Source organism: Manis pentadactyla, chromosome 2 (assembly GCF_030020395.1).
Source record: "Manis pentadactyla isolate mManPen7 chromosome 2, mManPen7.hap1, whole genome shotgun sequence".
NCBI lineage: Eukaryota > Metazoa > Chordata > Mammalia > Pholidota > Manidae > Manis > Manis pentadactyla.
In genome coordinates, this window is record NC_080020.1 from 213957125 (window position 1) to 213975168 (window position 18044).

An 18044-nucleotide genomic window follows, 5' to 3' on the forward strand; every position below is an offset into this window, starting at 1 on the left:
CAGACACTGTTAGGTGCTAGTAATAAAAAGATGAACTAAATCACTCCTAGTGTGTTGTGCTGGTTCATGTGACTACTCCAAACTTCTCATCTCTTTCAAAACCTTAACCACCCCCTGACACCTTCACTCAGGAGACAATCCTGCTTCCAACTACTTAGAGAAAAGGGATATATCTCCATTTCCTGGCCCTTCCTCCCTCCCCAGACCTCTTGCTTATCAATGTCTGTGCACCTTTTTCTTCGGTGTCAGAGGAGGTGGAACTCCTTGACTAAAGCTTATTCCTTGACCTGTATGTGAGGTTCTGAGAAGAAAGCCTCAAGGATTTTGTTCTTTCCATTCTCTTTCTCTCCTTTCCCCTCTAAATTTCATCCTCTCCTCCACTGGTACCTCCTCATCATGCTGAAGAACCTCTTATCCCCCAAAGTTCCCATCTTGACCCCCACCCCTTCTTGCTACTTCCCATTCCATCTTCCTTTAATTCTCCAAACCCTCTAAGAGGACAGGTATGACTTCTCCACTGTCACCGAGTTCTGTCACCCATCTGCACCTGGCTTCGGGCTCCCCACAAGGCACAGATGTGTCTCTGACTCCTCCATCGTGCACAGTGACCATTAATCACCAAAGCGGATGCTTGTCCTTCTCCTCTCACCTGCCGCCGGCCTCCCCAGTACCCCTTCCTCCTGTTCTTGTCTCACCTCTTTGCTGTTCACTGGTCTCCATCTGGGACTCTCCTGCCTGCCACCAGCTGCTGCCTTCCTGAGCTGCTTTCAGTCCTCTCGTGTTACCGACTTGTCCTGTGGCACCTCCCCCAGCCCCACGCTACGTGGTTCACAAGTCTGTATCACTCAGGGTGGCTCTTACAAGCTTCAGTCTGGCAGTTTGGGCCACTTACTATCTCCCCCTCCTTATCATATGAACACTCCAAACTCAGGAGAGTTAAACTCCCTGTCTTTCCCCCTAGTTCTGGTCCTCTTCTTAAGTGTCCACTCTCTGCACAGCTATTCCAGCTAGAATTACACAGTAGCCTGCACTTCCTTTCCCTTGCCCCTTATATAGGAGTGTTCACTGAGGCTGGCTGACTCTACCTCTGAAGCATTTCTAGATTCTCTCCTTTCCTCTCCCTCCCTACTCCCACTGTTTCCGGGCCTTGTATTATTTTGCCTGGACAAGTTATCTCAAATGGTTTTCTACCCCCAGCTTTTTCCCACTTGAATTCCACCCCCACTTTGCCATCAGACCAATAGTGTAATGGAGATAATGTCACATAGGCTCTCTATCCGTCAAAGGATATACTTTGAACTCCTTCCATACAGGACTCTTCATAATCAGGCACATTTCTTTGCTGCCTCATCTCTTATTACGTCCTTAACTCATGGACCCTAAAAATGTGATTTTATGAATTATTCCCAATCTTCTGACTGCACCACATCAGTCCACAAGCACACTGTTCTCTGTGCCTGGGACATCCTTTCCTTGTTATTTCCATAGCAAATTCTTATTAGCACTTTAAAGACCCAGTTCAGGACATTTCTGTAAAACCTCCCAGCAGGGGTTTTATGCACTTGTGTTGCACACCTGTATAACAGCGTTTCTCACATGGGAGTTGCATTACTGTATTTGTATATCTGCCTCCCTCACCGGACTGCAAATTCCTTAGTGCACCTGCCCTTTTCTGTGACCACAGGGCCTAACACAGGGCTCAGTCCATAGCAGATACTCAAATGTTTGCTGAGTTGACTTGTATGTACACAAGGCTTTTTCCCTTTGACCTTAGGACCAAGATTTTAACTTCTGCATGCCCTGACCTTCTCAGTCATTGTGCTATAGGCACAATAGGTGAGGAATGAAAGTTACAGAGGCAACTGCCAGTTGACAGAAGTGGTTAAACAGTGACTGTCAATGAGCAGGCGTGGGGCAGAGGACTTTTGCTCTTCATTATGTGTCTTTCTGGAGTATTTGCTTTTGTAACCATGCTCATGTTTCTTTGATAAAAATCATAAATATACATTTCTTTGTGGTTATGAATAATCTACTGATAGGTCTACAAACTTCAAAGAACCATTTTCTGTATATCTGAAAGGACAGGTCATGTTCTAAGGGTTTAACTCCAAACAGGTTGTGTGATCAGCATGTGCCAATGGAGAGGGGTGATCCTAGTGTAAGGCCAAAACCTGGGAATTCCAGGTCACCCTGGGCCTGAAACCAAGCAGCAGTCCTGCAGAGAGAACAATACATTTGCTTCAACAAGTCTGCTCACACAGAGATAATTCTATCAGTGTGACTGCACACAGGTGTATGGCTTTTTTAAAAGACATAAGAAAATTGTTTAAGAAAATTATTGTATTTCCTTTAATCCCTGGCATGGACACAGTGTGGAGGGGAGCAAGCCTCTCAAAGCTATTTCTGCCAGTTTATGAAAACTAGAATTTTTCACACACACACACATGCACTCGCACACGCACACACGGTTAAAGGAAGTGGGCCTGAATGCCAGACATCTAGTGCAGACAGAGGCTGAGATTCTGCTAAGGACAGTTGTGCACTTGGGTCAGGGACCCAAACACAAAGTAGGTGGCATTGCAATGGGCAGCAGCAGACTGAATGGGCACATCAGCCAGCACGGATTGCAAACAGATTCTTTCAGCGGTCAGAGATGAAGATAAATTAATCCTTGTTAAAAACACCTGATGGGTGTGCAGTACCAAGGCAAATTTTGCCTCAGTATATAATCTCCTCAGTACTTAGTTAGCTACAAAAGTGTATCAGAATTGAATTCTAGTTCTCTTCTAAATGGGAGCTGAGTCACAGGTACCTTGATGCTGTGTCTGCAGTCTAAAGGGGTGACTCACGTCTGTAAAATTCTGAAAGTACCAACCGACCCATTGCTTAGTCATCTTTTGCATGGATGCTGGGTTCATGAGCACTGTAAACTATAATGAGAGATCTAGCCTTTTACCATCTCTTTATTCTTTTCTAAACAGTATAAATTACATCTCTAAAAATAACTTCATCTTTGCAAGTGAGTCACTTTGACCCAACAAGCTTCCACAAGGTGCCCAGCTAATTTGTAATATTTACTTGTGAAGATACAAATCTTACCATCATATTAGAGCCCCCTGCCTGCCCGTTTTTGAGATAAAAATTTGGCAGATTTGGGGAAGAGAGGAGGGCTTCCTCAAACATTTTAATGAAAATAAAGTTCACTCCTAACTTTTGACAGGGACAGGGGTTTGAGGAATCGTTTGAAAGCTAACAGCTTATGAAAACTAGAATTTCAATACTTCAGGTTAAAGATCAATTAAAGACTGTACTTATCTTTTAGTGGGGAGTGCTTATTGAGTGTTGAAAGGGAAATATCAGTAATCTTATTTACTTTAAAATCCTGAACTGTGAATTTATATTTTTGACCAAAGACCCAGCCACGCTAATAAATGCATATGCATTAAATATTAATCTTTACTGTCCCCATGTCTGATTCCATTCACCACACCCTGGATTCTCCAGCCACACAACTAAGCTTTCGTACTCCACCCATTTGCTGGGTAGCTGCCCAGCCCTCAGGCTTGCCTGCTGGTCTTCGGCTTGCCTTTGTGGGCCTGGCATCACCAGCTCTCGCCAGCCCCACCTTGGGCTTGTCCCAGTTAGGCAATACGTACAATGAATTCAGTCGGAGGCAGGAGCAGGTTACCTGCATGGAGCTTATACCTTCATCAATCAGCCAGCAATAGTGAAATGCTAAAGCACTGTTAATCTGAGCTGCGGCTGAAGCCAGAAAAGACTGAAAGGATTTCTCATCAGTGTTTGCTCAGGATACGAGGCCTAGAAAGTTTCCACCGCCATTTCAGTTTCTCTTTTAAGAGATCAGACCACTTGGCCTCCATCAAATGGCCACATGAACAAGCTCTCCCAGGCACAGGGGTGCTTTAGAACATCAAGATGAAACCACTGGTCCATCTGAAAATTCCTCAGGAAATGGCCTGTAAAGCCCACTGCCTGGCTCTGACCATGACAGAGGCGGAGTCCCCTAATCTCTCCAGACTGTTCACTTGACTGGTTCCAAGGAGGCCGATGAAGTCACGCCTCAGCCCCAGGCCCCAGCCGCACCTGGGCACTGCCCGCAGGAGCCCAGCCTCACCTCTGCACCCCACCTGCAGTCTCTGCCACACACTGGCTCCCCTCCATTCCCACAAGACCGATGTTACTTAATTTCTCTATACCTCTCTTCTCTCACTTGCAGAACGGGGCAAATAACATCTGCTTCTCAGGGTTGCGCTAATGAAGAAACCCTATAAATGAAAGTGGGTGCGAGTGTGTGCTGCCCTCCCAGCACCCCCTGGCTGCTGAGCCCTTGCCCAGTGCCCAACACCTTGTGGAGCACTGTGCATAATAATATCATAGTTTACAACATCATTTAGACATAGTCTTGGACCTTGGTGAGCAAATTAACTAGAATCACGAGGCAAAAGGTCGAGTGAGAGGGAAGCGTGATAGGCAAGGTGAGCCTGTCTACTGAGAGACCAGCAGGCACTTCCCAGCGAAGAGAAACAAAAGGAAAGTGTTTTAATATAGTTAATTTGGTAGCAGGGTGCAGGGGGGACTCTCTGTCCACACAGGCCAACCATAAGTAATGCCCTTGACCGTAGGAGCCATCTCTAAAAGCTACTGTGTTCCTAGAACAAGATGAGTAATCATCAGCTGAAATTACTAAACATTACTGATTAGCATAAATATCATAAGCCAAGTGTAATTACCAAGCTTGAGCACACATCTATAAAACTTGAAAACCCATTTTAAACCTGCCATTTCAAGCTGATAAGCAGGGTCTTCCAATATTAATACTGTACAGTTAACCTGCATGGCTGGCGCTTTCTCTTTTAACTAATGGCTCTAGAAAGGGTGGATTTGAGGTGAAGCATGCTTTCTGTATTTATCTAAAATCCTTTCCAGTACCATGGGAGTGCCTCAGGTTCTATATGTCAATAGAATACTTGCTATAAAGGGCATGGGCATTACCATATTAACCAAAGTGATCTACAGATTCAGTGTAATTCCTATCAAGAGACCAATGGCATTCTTTACAGAGAGCTAAAAAAAAAAAACCCTAAAATTCATATGAAGCCATAAAAGAACCAGAACAGCCAAGACAATCTTGAGCAAGAACAACAAATCTGGGGGTAGTACACCATCCTGGCTTTAAAATATATCACGAAGCTATAGTAATCAAAAGAGTATGGTACTGGAAAAAACTAGACATGTACAGCAAAGAAACAGAGTAGAGAGCCCAGACATAAATCCATGCATTTATGATCAACTAATCTTTGACAAGGTTGCCAAGAACATACAGTGGTGAAATAATAGTCTCTTCAATCAACAGTGCTAGGGAAACTGAATATCCATATGCAGAAGAATGGAATTGGACCCTTATCCCACACTACATAAAAAACGAACTTAAAATTCATTAGACTTGAACATAAGACCTGAAACCATAAAACTACTAGAAGAAAACGTAGGGGAAAACCTTGTTATCGGTCTTGGCAATTATTTTTTGGATATGACACTAAAAGCATAGGTAACAAAAGCAAAACAGACAAGTGGGATTTCATCAGAATAAAAATCTACTGCACAGCAAAGAAAACAATCAACAGTAAAAAGGCAACCTTTGGAATAGAAAAAAATATTTGCAAGCCCTATTTGATAAGGAGGTCAATATCTAAAACATATAAAGAACTCATATGACTCAATAGAAAAAAAAACCTGATTAAAAAATGGGTAAACACCTGAATAGATATTTCTCAAAAGAAAGATACAGATGGCCAATAGATATGTGAAAAGATGCTCAACATCATTAATAATCAGGGAAGGAAATGAAAATCAAAACTACAATGAGGTATCACCTCACAACTGGTAGGATGGCTATTATCAAAAAGAAGAGGTAAGTGCTAGCAAAGAACTCCTGTGCACTATTGGTAGGAATGTAAATTGGTACAGCTTCTATGGAAAACAGTATGGAGGGGTCTTTAAAAAATTAAAAACAGCAACCTTACTTCTGGGTATATACCCAAAGGAAATGAAATCAGTATCTTTAAGAGATATCTGCACTCCCATAGGATAGGGAAATAATCTAAATATCTGTCAATGGATGAATGGATCAAGAAAATGTGGTGTAGTATATACACAATGAATATTATTCAGCCTTTACAAAGAAGGAAATCTTGCCATTTGTGACAAAATGGATGAACCTTGAGGACATTATGCTAAAGGAATAAGCCAGACACAGGAAAACAAACACTATAAGATCTCACTTACATGTGGGATCTCAAATTGTCAAACTCAAAGAGGCAGAGAGTAGAATGGTAGCTGTCAGGGGCTGGGTGAGTGGGGAGATGTTGGTCAAAGGGTACAAGTTTTCATTTATGTGAGATGAATAAGTTCTGGGGGTCTAATGTACAGCATGATGACTATAGTTAACAATACTGTACTGTACACTTGAAATTTGCTAAAAGGGTAGATTGTATTTTCACTACACATAACATATTCCACTACACATACATAAACCACACACAAAAGAAAAAATGGTAACTATGTGAGGTGATGGATATGTTAGCTTGAATGTGATCATTTCACAGTATATGTATATGTTGAAACATCAAATTGTATAACTTATATAAATTTCTATTTATTATACTTCAATCAAACAAGAAAAAAAAAGGCATGGACATTTAAAAAGCTTGTTTCCTCTTGACAGATTGATTTCTTGAAATTTCTTTCACTGAAAAAGAAAACCAGGAACTATTTGAAGGCTGTGGCCTGAGTCGGCTGTTGGAAGCACAGTCGTCCCTGAGAGGGCCTGTGCTGTAGGAGGGGAGGTCACGTTGGTTCACTCCCGGGGTGGGTGAGACCTTGAAGGAACAATCTCCTTGATGCAGCAGGAAGTGGCCCTGGTGGCAGGTGGTGGCTCTGGTCCAGATGAAGGCCCAACCAAATCAAACACACCTTGCATTAATAAAAACCTCCTCTACTTGGACTATGGGTGAAAATTCTAAGACCCTGGGCCTGTGTTCTTCTGAATTCCATACATGTGAAGCAGCTGCCTCCTTTTATCTCAAACAATGCCAGGCAAGTTAAATGTTCTCCTGAGACCTAGCTGTGGATGGCCATCTTTTAAATTAGGAAAACCAAGTAAGATGTTCCACATCCTTTTTTGCATCCAAGGCTCTGGAACATAATCTGTATATGTCAACTCAATGTTCATGCACCCCCTGCATACCTGACTCCAGGGAAACAGGGCAAGATCATATCACCGTAAGAGTCAAGAAACAATAGTATTACATCACTGTGTGAGTAAGATAAAGGAAGGCACAACGGGAAGACCTCAAGAGTTTGCACATTTGGGTTCGGATTGTTCTGCACTCGCCACCAGTGGAATCTTAGGCAAGTTACTAAACCTCTTGCTTTCTACCTTTACATCTGTAAAATGGCAATCGTGATTTTTATCTAGCAGGACTTTTTTGTAAGGATTACATGAGATAATGCACATAAAACCTCTAGCACACTGACTGACTCACAATGAGTGTTCCATGAATGAGAGCTATTACTGTGATTTGGACTGAGGATCGAGACACCTTCTCTTCCATAGGAAGAGCAGAAGATATCAACAGATTGGAGGAATAATCATGCCAGCTGGGTGAACATCAGGCTGATGCTTGGTTCAGGAGTGAGAAGACAAAGGTGGTATCTGGTTTAGGTACAAAACAATACATGACCAATAGCAGCAGTGGCCAAAATCCTCTCCATGGCAGAAAGTAGGTATCAAACACGACCACTTAAAGAGCTTGTTCCTAGATCTGGCCCTTTCTTAAGAGATAATTTTATTACTATTTTCTGGAACAGTGGGACATATTCATTTTTTTCGAATTTTATGTTCCATGAGGGAGGGACCATCCCTTATTCATGTACCCAATAGAGTGCCTGGCCAGGACAACGGTTCAAGAAATAATTTTTAATTGAAGTAAAATGGTGGACTTAACCCTGTTTTGCAAGGCAGAGTAATGGAAACTAGAAAACTTACTATAAATAATGCCATTGCAATATTGTTTCCAGCATTTTCACAATATGTAGAGTTAGCCAAGTACGGCTAAGTACTATTAGTCAAGTACCGTTAAGAACCTCTGTGGTGATCTTCACTGTAGAAAAAAATGACAAGAAGAACAAAATCCAAAATATCTTAAGACTATTTTTATTGAATAGCCTGGCTTTGTTTCTAATCTTTCCTCAGCCCATGTTCACATCTGTGGCCTCCCTTTTATGAGCTCTGGAGCTATAAATCTAAAAGAAGACAGATAAGGTAGGAACCATGTTAAACAAAATCCCCACCAAAATGACACTCACACAGGAGTGGCCCCCCTTTATCTCATCACTACTCTGTTTTGATGGAGTCTGTTTCCCTTTTACAAAGGGTTTGCCGTCTGAGAGGTGATCATTTTACCTGGGAGACCAAAAGTCACTCCCTGGCTAGGTATTTCCCAAAGGAGTTGTACTGCATGTCCCAGAGGGTGGCTGCTGGGCTAACTTAACCCTCTGGGTTGCTGTAAAACGCTTTGATTTTGATCTATGGTTGGACAGACTGGGCTCTTTGATAACCTCAATGCATTTCCCTGGAAATGTAAGTATGCATCCATATGCTGACTCATTCTGGGTGCAGTGAGCACAGAATCCCCTACAGAAGGTGGAGACTGCAGAGGCTAAAACTTCATTTGAAGACAAGGGGGAAGGGCGTGGGAAGGAGAAAACAACACTGCAGAGGATTGTTCTGGGTTGATTATTTACAGACACTTTGACAGCAGCCAGATAAGGGATGGGTCCCGGGCTGGTAACTATTTCTGTGGTGCTTCCTTTAGGCCTTTACATTTTATGATAAAGATGATTTGACATGTTTATTAAGTACTTTGGTTGCCCTGGAAGTTGGACATGTATCTGCTGGGACACCACATAGCAATTCCTCCTGTCTGCTACAAGCCTCAGCTTCCATTTGGCCAAAATGTTGGGTTTGGTTACATCTTTGTAGGTATGAGACACTTTCAAAGGGATAGTATTTACTAAATTTAGCTCCATAAAGCCTGCCTTTCATCGGAAAGGATCACAATGTAACTGCAGGTTTTTCTGCAGGGAATAATCTCTACAATAGACATCAAGTCACCCTGCACACTAAGAGTATGAAGATGATTAGTTTAATGGGTAAGGGTAACTGGCTTGATAGAAACTGCAGGGGAAACAAAGAAAACTGCAGGGGAACCAGATAGGATTCTGACCAGGGCACTGGGGCTCATCAGAACAACGGGCACCAGCAACATTTGTGATCTCAGCTAGAGCCAGCCCAAGCTGGGTTACTTTCACAGCATCAGAAACACCAATTAATAAGAAACCTTTTCAAGTGAGGAGTCTGTTCCTTGTCACATTCTTAGAACTAAGAAAGATTTTTACTACTGCTTATTTTAGTTTTCTAGTTCATTCTTTTAAAAATTACTTTGCAATATTTGATACATATCAAAGAATACTTGTAACACACACTTACGTTAGGGAAAAAAACAGAATCTGGGTGAATCTATACTCCCCTCCCAGAGCAGACATGACCTCTGTGTGCTGAAGTCCCGGTGGGCTCCCTCTCTCCAGTCAATTTCCCTGCCTCTCTCCCCAGAGAAATACTATTCTCAAATACCTGTTTATCATTCCTTTGTTTTTAAAAAATATGGTTTTAACACCTATTTCTGTATCTCTGAAGAAAATAGTGTCTGGTTTTGTTTGTTTTGAGCTTTTTATATAAAAATTCTATCATATTGTGTGTCTCCTGTGACATGCTTTTTTCCGTCAACATTAGGTTTCTAAGGTTTCGTCTTTATTGCGGGTAGATACAGCTTGTTATTTTCATAGCTGAATAATATTCCAGGGGTTGAGTTTAACACCATCTATCCATTCCCCTCACCAGTGAGCATTCGGGTGTTTTCTAGGTTTTACCATAGCTAACTTTTGTGCATGTGCTCTTCAAACTTCTCCTGCCATAGCCAATCAAATTTCTCAGCCTTCCTGCAGGGAGGTAGAGACAAATGACTGGATTCTGACCAATGGACTAGATGGGAGGAATAAATCCCCCTTGTAGACACAGCCCCTACAACTCCTGACATGCTGTCCTACGGCAGATGGTCAGTGAAGGATGCTAGGCCATAGCGGATGGCGCAGCCACTAGACAGAAGCAGCCAGGTCCCAGAAACCCGCATGAAGCAAGCCCCACCTACCCCAACTGAACTGACATTGCAAGAAATAAACCTTTATTGTGTTAGCCACAGAGACTGGGGTTGCTTATTACAGCTGTTAGGCCTTCCCCACTAGTACATTTCAAAATGCACTTGCGTGTGTGTGTGCGTGTGTGTGTGTGTGTGTGTGCATGTGTGTAGGATGAGTCAGGGCTGGGGGGTGGGAGGCAAGGGAGGTATGGCTTTAAAATGGTACCAGGAATCCTTGTAGTGATGGGGATGTTCTGAATCTTGACTATATCTTCAATATCCTAGTTATTGATATTGTACCAGAGTCATTCAAGACATTTCATCAGAAGAAACTGGATAAAGGGTACACAGGATCTCTCGGTATTATTTCTTAAACTTACATGTGACTATACAATTATCTCAAAATAAAGTTTTTAAAAACTATGAAAGACTATATGGTAAACATGGAGAAATATTACTAACAAAACTATGGAAGGCAGTTTTTCCTTTGTAATTTCCACAGGTAAGTGGAATTAGGTACAGAGGACAGTCCTTAGACCCAGATCTGTCACCCAACACAAACCCTTAAACCTTTGATTTTTCTCCCCTTAAAAAGAAGGACAGTAAGTGCGCGTGGCCGCGGCGGCTGGTGTGGGGTAGTCAGTTGTGAGGCCCGGGGCTGCTGACCCAGCGGGCGGCCCACCGACCGGGCAACACAGCGGCAGGCGTAGGGGTTCGGGAGCCGAGGTCTGGTCCCATCCAAGAGCTCGGCCCAGCGGGCGCCGCCGTCGTCCCCGCCCCCAGCCAGTAAACCGCCGCCGCGGGCGCGCCCCCGCTCTACGCTGTCTCTCCGATGGCGTCCGCCTCCGGGGCCATGGCGAAGCACGAGCAGATCCTGGTTCTCGACCCACCCACAGACCTGAAATTCAAAGGCCCCTTCACAGATGTAGTCACTACAAATCTTAAGTTGCGAAATCCATGGGATAGAAAAGTGTGTTTAAAAGTGAAGACTGCAGCACCTCGTCGGTACTGTGTGAGGCCCAACAGTGGAATTATTGACCCAGGGTTGACTGTGACTGTTTCAGTAATGCTACAGCCATTTGACTATGATCCCAATGAGAAGAGTAAACACAAGTTTATGGTACAGACAATTTTTGCTCCACCAAACACTTCTGACATGGAAGCTGTGTGGAAAGAGGCAAAACCTGATGAATTAATGGATTCTAAATTGAGATGTGTATTTGAAATGCCCAATGAAAATGATAAATTGAAAGCTGTTCCACTGAACGCATCCAAACAAGATGGACCCGTGCCAAAACCACATAGTGTTTCACGCAATGATACCGAGACAAGGAAACTCATGGAGGAATGTAAAAGACTACAGGGAGAAATAATGAAGCTATCAGAAGAAAACCGACACCTGAGAGATGAAGGCTTAAGGCTCAGAAAGGTAGCACATTCGGATAAACCTGGATCAACCTCAACTGCATCCTTCAGAGATAATGTCACCTGTCCTCTTTCTTCACTTCTTGTAATTGCAGCCATTTTCATTGGATTCTTTCTAGGGAAATTCATCTTGTAGAGTGAAGCATGCAGAGTGCTATTTCTTTTTTTTTTTTTTCTCTTGACCAGAAAAAGATTTGTTTACCTACCATTTCATTGGTAGTATGGCCCACAGTGACCATTTTTTTTGTGTGTACAGCGTCATACAGGCTTTGCCTTTAATGATCTCTTACAGTTAGAAAACACACACACAAAAAAACTGTTCGGCTACTAGACAAATTGTATATTACCAGATCATCACTAGCAGATGTCAGTTGCACATTCACTCCTTTATGAAATTCATAAATAAAGAATTGTTCTTTCTAAAAAAAAAAAAGAAGGACAAAAGGACAATAGCCACCCTACTACCTTCATGGGGTTTGGGGAGATTCAAATTAATGAGATGATAAAGGGGAAAGTACTTTGAAATATTATAAAATCTTATAGTGAATATTGAAGAGACAGTTCTAATAATTTGGGAATGATGGAAGCACAGTATAAATCCCACTAAATTTAGAACAGCTGGAAAGTTGCAGGTTCTGAGCTTTTGTGTCAACTCAGTAATCAGGATGGCAGGAAGTCAGGAATTGCACATCCATGGTGATAAGACGTCAAAGTACTTGTTCCCAATGCAGACAGGATATGTAATATGGTACTTGTCATGTAAGAGAGAAGAAAATTAAGAATATGTATTTATAATTTTTATTCACATAAAGAAACTGCAAGACAGAATTTTAAAAACTAGTAAAAGTGAAGAGAAGAGGAAGAGGGTGGATTGAGCAGGGGTAAGGGCGAGAGTGTTCATAGTATATATATGTTTTAAACTAGGTGAATATATTGCCTATTCAAACAATAAAATAAAAAATTTAAAAAGGAATATTCTTAGAGAGGGTCCCTATATTTTGTGTATGGGGGGTTGGGGGACAGTAATTTTTTGTTTTTCTCAAAGCCTCAGGTCTGGGAGTATGAAGTTGGTGGAGTTTTATCACTGAAGTGTGTGTGTGTCCGTGCGTGCATGCACGCATGTGCAAGAACAAGCCTGTACATGCCAGAGAATTTTGGTCAAATCCTACCTCTTCCTGTTCCCACAGAGTGGAAATACCCACGAGTCATGGAGGGGGAACCACCACAGCAGCTACCCCTGCTTCTCAACTTTCTGCTCCTTAGCTCACTTTAAGAACCACCATGGATTTAATTATATTATTACCTTTATATGGGGAAACTATACTCACTTGACAGGACAAAGTGAGATCAGAAGTAACAGCTGAGGTCTTTACTCCCACTTCTGCACTATAACCTCTAGTCAGTACCTTCTTGGATCACAAGTGGCTTAAAAAACTAATGCTCTCAGGGCAAAGATAAAACTGGGTTGTTTCAAAGGACTTTCTAGTTGTAAAAGAATCTGATTTAAAAAGTTGAAATCAAAAAGTAATTCTTTCTGATTGTGCTCATTTTCTGTAACCCGCATGATTTCTGGAATACTGGAAACCATGAATGATGTTGGAGTAAACTGTCTTTGAACATTAGGGTGTATAGTCTCTTTTTATTTACTCTCCATGAAGTCCCCTGAGCCTGCAATCTTGGGTAGTTCACCTCCCAGAAAAATGGGTCTTTGGAAGTATTCTGCCCTCTTAGGTGAAGGCCAACAGAGCATGTTTTCATCTTCTTGTAAATAGAGTGTGCAAGCACTGTCCCATCTTGCTGGATGGGAAATCGAAATGGGTTCGACCTTTCTCATCGACTGACAGCGGTGGAACAGTCTGAACTGAGGGTTTTGGCCAACTCCATTCTTCCGACATAAAATGAAGGCTGTGCCATTTGGAGATGCTTTGTTGAGACCACAGTTCATTTCTGAGGTCTCAGTCAAACAAGGGCATAAGGATAAACTTTGCAAATTCCTTTAATTTGTCTGACACAGGAAGACAGTTTGTAATACATATGAGGTTTCCAAGCTACAGCCAGAAGAAAAGTAAGAAATATTAGCATAGCCAAAGAGATTTTTTTCTTTCTTTCTTTTTTTTTTTTTAAAAAAGACAATGTTCATTGAGAAAAGTCTCAGGGAATCTGAGCATATTAGACTGAGTTTCTTCAGAGAAGGAACGTGTCCCATTCAGCCATGTATCTTTAGTGCAGTATGGTGGCTGACAGAAAGAATATGCTTGAATGTTCATGGAGTTAAATTCAGTTGATATCTGGGAGCCCACAAAAAGGCAAACCCCATTTCTACCAACATTCAGGCCTATAAAGCTAAATAAGACTCTATATCTAATCTGAGAGACTAACTGGAAAAATGCATGGAACTAAATTTATATCTTTCCTGGGAAACAAACCGAGTAGAGTCAGTGGTTTAGGTCAGAGACTGCTGAAATGTGAATATAGCTGCTAGACTATCACGCTGATAGAGTCCTTGTTGCAGTTTATCCTTATTAGGCTCACCGGTATGCAAAGTTTGCTGAACTATGGCAGGTACTATGGTTTCCCTGGAGACAGGGGATCCTTAATGCAGCTTTTCAGCACACAGGAGAGTTCAAAAGATTCAAAACACAAAGCAACAGATTAACAGGTGGGAGCACCTTGTAACACTGGGTAACTTTATAGGACCTCATTTGCAGAAGAGAACTGGGAATTAGGATACTTACCATCATATATACTGGGGTTGGAATCTCCTGGTCATACATATATCTAGGTCTTCTACATTGTTTTAGAAGAGGCAATACTGAAAAAATAGTATGATGTTATGGCACACTGGGAAAAAGGTGAGGCTAGCAGAGGTTACTGGCCACGGGGTCCAGTTCCACAAAGGACTGAAACCATCAGTAGCCTATCTGTAGCCTATCCCCAACCCAGGTGTGCCCCGTTATGTGGATCAGGAAGCACTGGTGAACTTCTGGGAACAAGAGTTCTGGAATCAACAGGTCTTAGTTCAAATGCCATTTGCTTCAGCTCCATGCTATGGAACTTCTGGCAAGTTATTCTATTTCTAGGTGCTCTAGTTTCCTCCACTATGAGACAGGGGTAAGTAGCCATCTTAGGGCATATAGGGCTACTGAGAGATTTATAAAGAATTACAAATGGAAAGTACTTAGCACATCATGAATACTCAATAAATAATAATATTTATATATAACCATGGCATTACTATTATTATGACCTATCACTAGAGGTCACTTCTTATCATCTCAGTAGCCTCTGATCGAGAATGGATGAGATAGAGAAAAAAACACCAGGCTGACTTGAGACTGAAGAAAGGTTGCCAGTAAGATGCCTGCTTATGGATGAATTGTATGAAAAATTTTATTTTTTCATTTTTTTATTGTAGTAAAATATACATTAACATAATGCGTTCAGTTCAGTGGCATTAAGTAAATCACTTTGTTGTGCAACTATCCCCACTATCCATTTCCAGAACATTTTTCGTTTTCCCAAACAGAAACTCTGTACCCATTAAACAACAACTCCCTACTCCCTGTCTCCCCAGCTCCCAGGAACCTCTGTTCTATTTTCTGTCTCTGTGACTTTGACTATTTCAGGGGCCTCACATGCTTGGAGTCATTCAGCATTTGCCCTTTTAGGAGATGAACTGCGTTCTGATGTTCCCTTCACCCTCACCTACCTAAAAGCAAGAGTTCAATTTAGCCAACAATCATTCTCAGTCCAGACGTCACTCCCCAAAGCCTCTTCCAGTACCACTTAGGTCAGGCCATCTCAAGAACCTGGACCACCTCTATGGGAGGAAAGGGGTATCAACAAGGTTTCAAGTTCCAAACCAGATCCCGTCCAGCGTGAAGTATGACTGAGTCCTTCTGTCAAGGGTTCAGTCAGGCCACATAGTTCTGAAACATCCAAACCCGGGATGACCACATATTTCTAGGTGGGAACGGGATCCAGCTTCATAAGCTGCTGAGAGTCTCCACCACACATTTGTTGTGAGGATGTCCACACATTTATTCTTCACTTGGACATTCAGTGGCTCCCAAACCTGGCTCAACATTTCCAAATCCGTCCCTCCTTCCACAATCCCTGCTTCAAATAATGGTATCATCAGCTATCTAGATGCTTAAGGAAGAGACCTGGGAATCACCCTAATTCTTTTTAGCCCTTCACCTACTTGGGATCAATCACTAAGTTTTCCCAGTTTCACTTCTAAAATATTTCTTAAAACATCTTCTTGCCCTCCAGCCCTATTATGACTGCTCTAGTTCTGGCCTAATCATCTTCTGCCTGAACTATGTTTTAGGTTTCCTGGTACCCATCATCTGGTTCCAAATCATCTTCTATGTAATATCAAAATAGTCTCTTTTTTAAAAAGCAAATATATACTACTTCTCTACTGAGCATTCTTCAGTAACTCCTCACTATCCTCCGAATGAAGTCCATATTCATCAGCCTGGTATGCAATGCTTTCTAAGTTCTGGGCTCTGACTGTCTCTTCAGCTCAATCTCTCACTGCTTCCCAGGATGCAATACACATTTGAGAAATTCTAAGCCACTATTTTCCTCCTCTGTTTCTTCCCTCAGTGTCTTTATTTATGTGAGCCCCTCTACTTGAGCTGCTCTTACAGACCTTCCGTTCTACTGGGTTGGGTGCCCCTTCTCTGTGTTCTCAGAACATCTGGTGTATGCCTAACATTGCACTTTAAATATTTCTTTGTTGTTTTTATACGTTCATTTTCCTCACTAGACTGTGAGCCATTTCAGAGCAGGTAGCATTCTACCTGGTATCCCTAGGGTCTTGACAGTGCATGAACCAGGGCAGGTGCTCAAAACATGGTGAATGAAGGACTAAATTAACAAACGAACAAATAAACTGTTGTATAGGTCGGTTCTGAGGCCACTGGAAGAAAGGAAGAAAGGAAGGAGGGAGGGAGGGAGGGAGGAACGGAGGAAAGTAGGAAATACATACATGTTGGAAATGAAGAAGTTAAACTGTATTCACATGAAATGATCATGAAGATATATGAAGATTTTCAGGAATTTAACCTCCTGATGGTCAATATTCAAAAATCATATACTTAGGGATTAATTTAACAAAAGATGTACAAGACCCGGTACTGAACACTATAAAACAATGTTATTTGTGAATTAAATGGAAGACTCAATGTTTCTAAGGTGGCAGTTCTCCCCAAATTAAGCTACAGATTCAATGCAATCCCAATCATGGTTTTTGTGAGAAACTGACAAGCTAATTCTAAAATGTATATAGAAAGGCAAAGGATGGAAACAGCCTGAACAATTCTGAAGAAAGAAATATAAGTTTAAAGGACATAAACTGTCTGATTTCAAGACTTATTACAAATGGAAGCATAGAAATGTAGATGAATGGAACATAAGAGAGGGTACAGAAGTAGATCTACACTTATATGGCCAATTCATTTTTTAAAAAGGTAGCAAGGAAATTCATTGGGGGAAAGGATTGTCTTTTCAACAAATGTTGCAAAAACAAATGGTCACTAGTATAGAAAAAAAAAGAACTATGCTCCTTACCTTACACCATATATAAAATTTAACTTGAAATGGGTCACAGACCTACATTTAAGAGCTAAAACCATAAAGTTTTAGAAGAAAATAACATAGAAATTCATTTTGAATTAGATTAGGCAAGAATTTCTTAAGCAGGACACAAAAAGCACAACTTATACATTTAAAAAGTGATAAAATAAACATCATCAAAATTAAACATTTTTGTTCTTTGAAAAAAACAGTTAAGAAAATGAAAAGCTAAGCTACACATTAAGGAAAAAAATTTGCAGAAAATATAACTGACAAAGGGCTTTTATGTAAAATATATAAAGAATTTGTAATTCAAAAATAAGACAATAATTAAAAATAGGAGAAAGCTTTGAATAGACATTTCACAAAATAACTTACTTTGCAGATAAACACATCAAAAGGTGCTCAGCATCACTAGTCGTTAGGGAACTGCCACAATGAGATACTATTACATACCCTCTAACAGCTAAGATTTTAAAAACTGATGATATCAGTGTTGAAGAGGTGTGGAAGAACTGGAGCCCTCAGATACTGTTAGTGAAAACCTAACAGCCCTTTGGCAACAGTATGGCAATATATTACTGAGTTAGACACACATTTACCATATGACCCAGTATTTCCATTACTAGGTTTTCACCTCATAGAAATAAAACATTATGTCCACACAAAGACTTGTATTTGAATTATTTTCACAGGAACATTATTCTTAATGGCCAGAAACTGGAAACAAATAAAATATCTATTACTTGGAAAATG

The 18044-nt window shown here is 41.3% G+C and overlaps 2 protein-coding genes and 1 long non-coding RNA gene across 6 annotated transcripts in view; 2 read left to right on the forward strand and 1 right to left on the reverse strand.

Moving 5' to 3' along the window:
• BABAM2 (BRISC and BRCA1 A complex member 2) overlaps window positions 1–18044 on the reverse strand; it is a 405600-nt gene that overhangs the window by 48187 nt on the left and 339369 nt on the right. The window lies entirely within an intron of this gene.
• On the forward strand, window positions 6553–13817 carry LOC130682619 (uncharacterized). Its single transcript, XR_008995903.1, has 2 exons — window positions 6553–10883; window positions 12156–13817. It is a non-coding gene; the product is annotated as an uncharacterized LOC130682619 (long non-coding RNA).
• Window positions 10880–12006, forward strand: LOC118921630 (vesicle-associated membrane protein-associated protein A-like). The gene has a single exon (XM_036903576.2). The coding sequence runs from the start codon at window positions 11110–11112 to the stop codon at window positions 11836–11838; it is 729 nt and encodes a 242-aa protein (XP_036759471.2). The 5' UTR covers window positions 10880–11109; the 3' UTR covers window positions 11839–12006.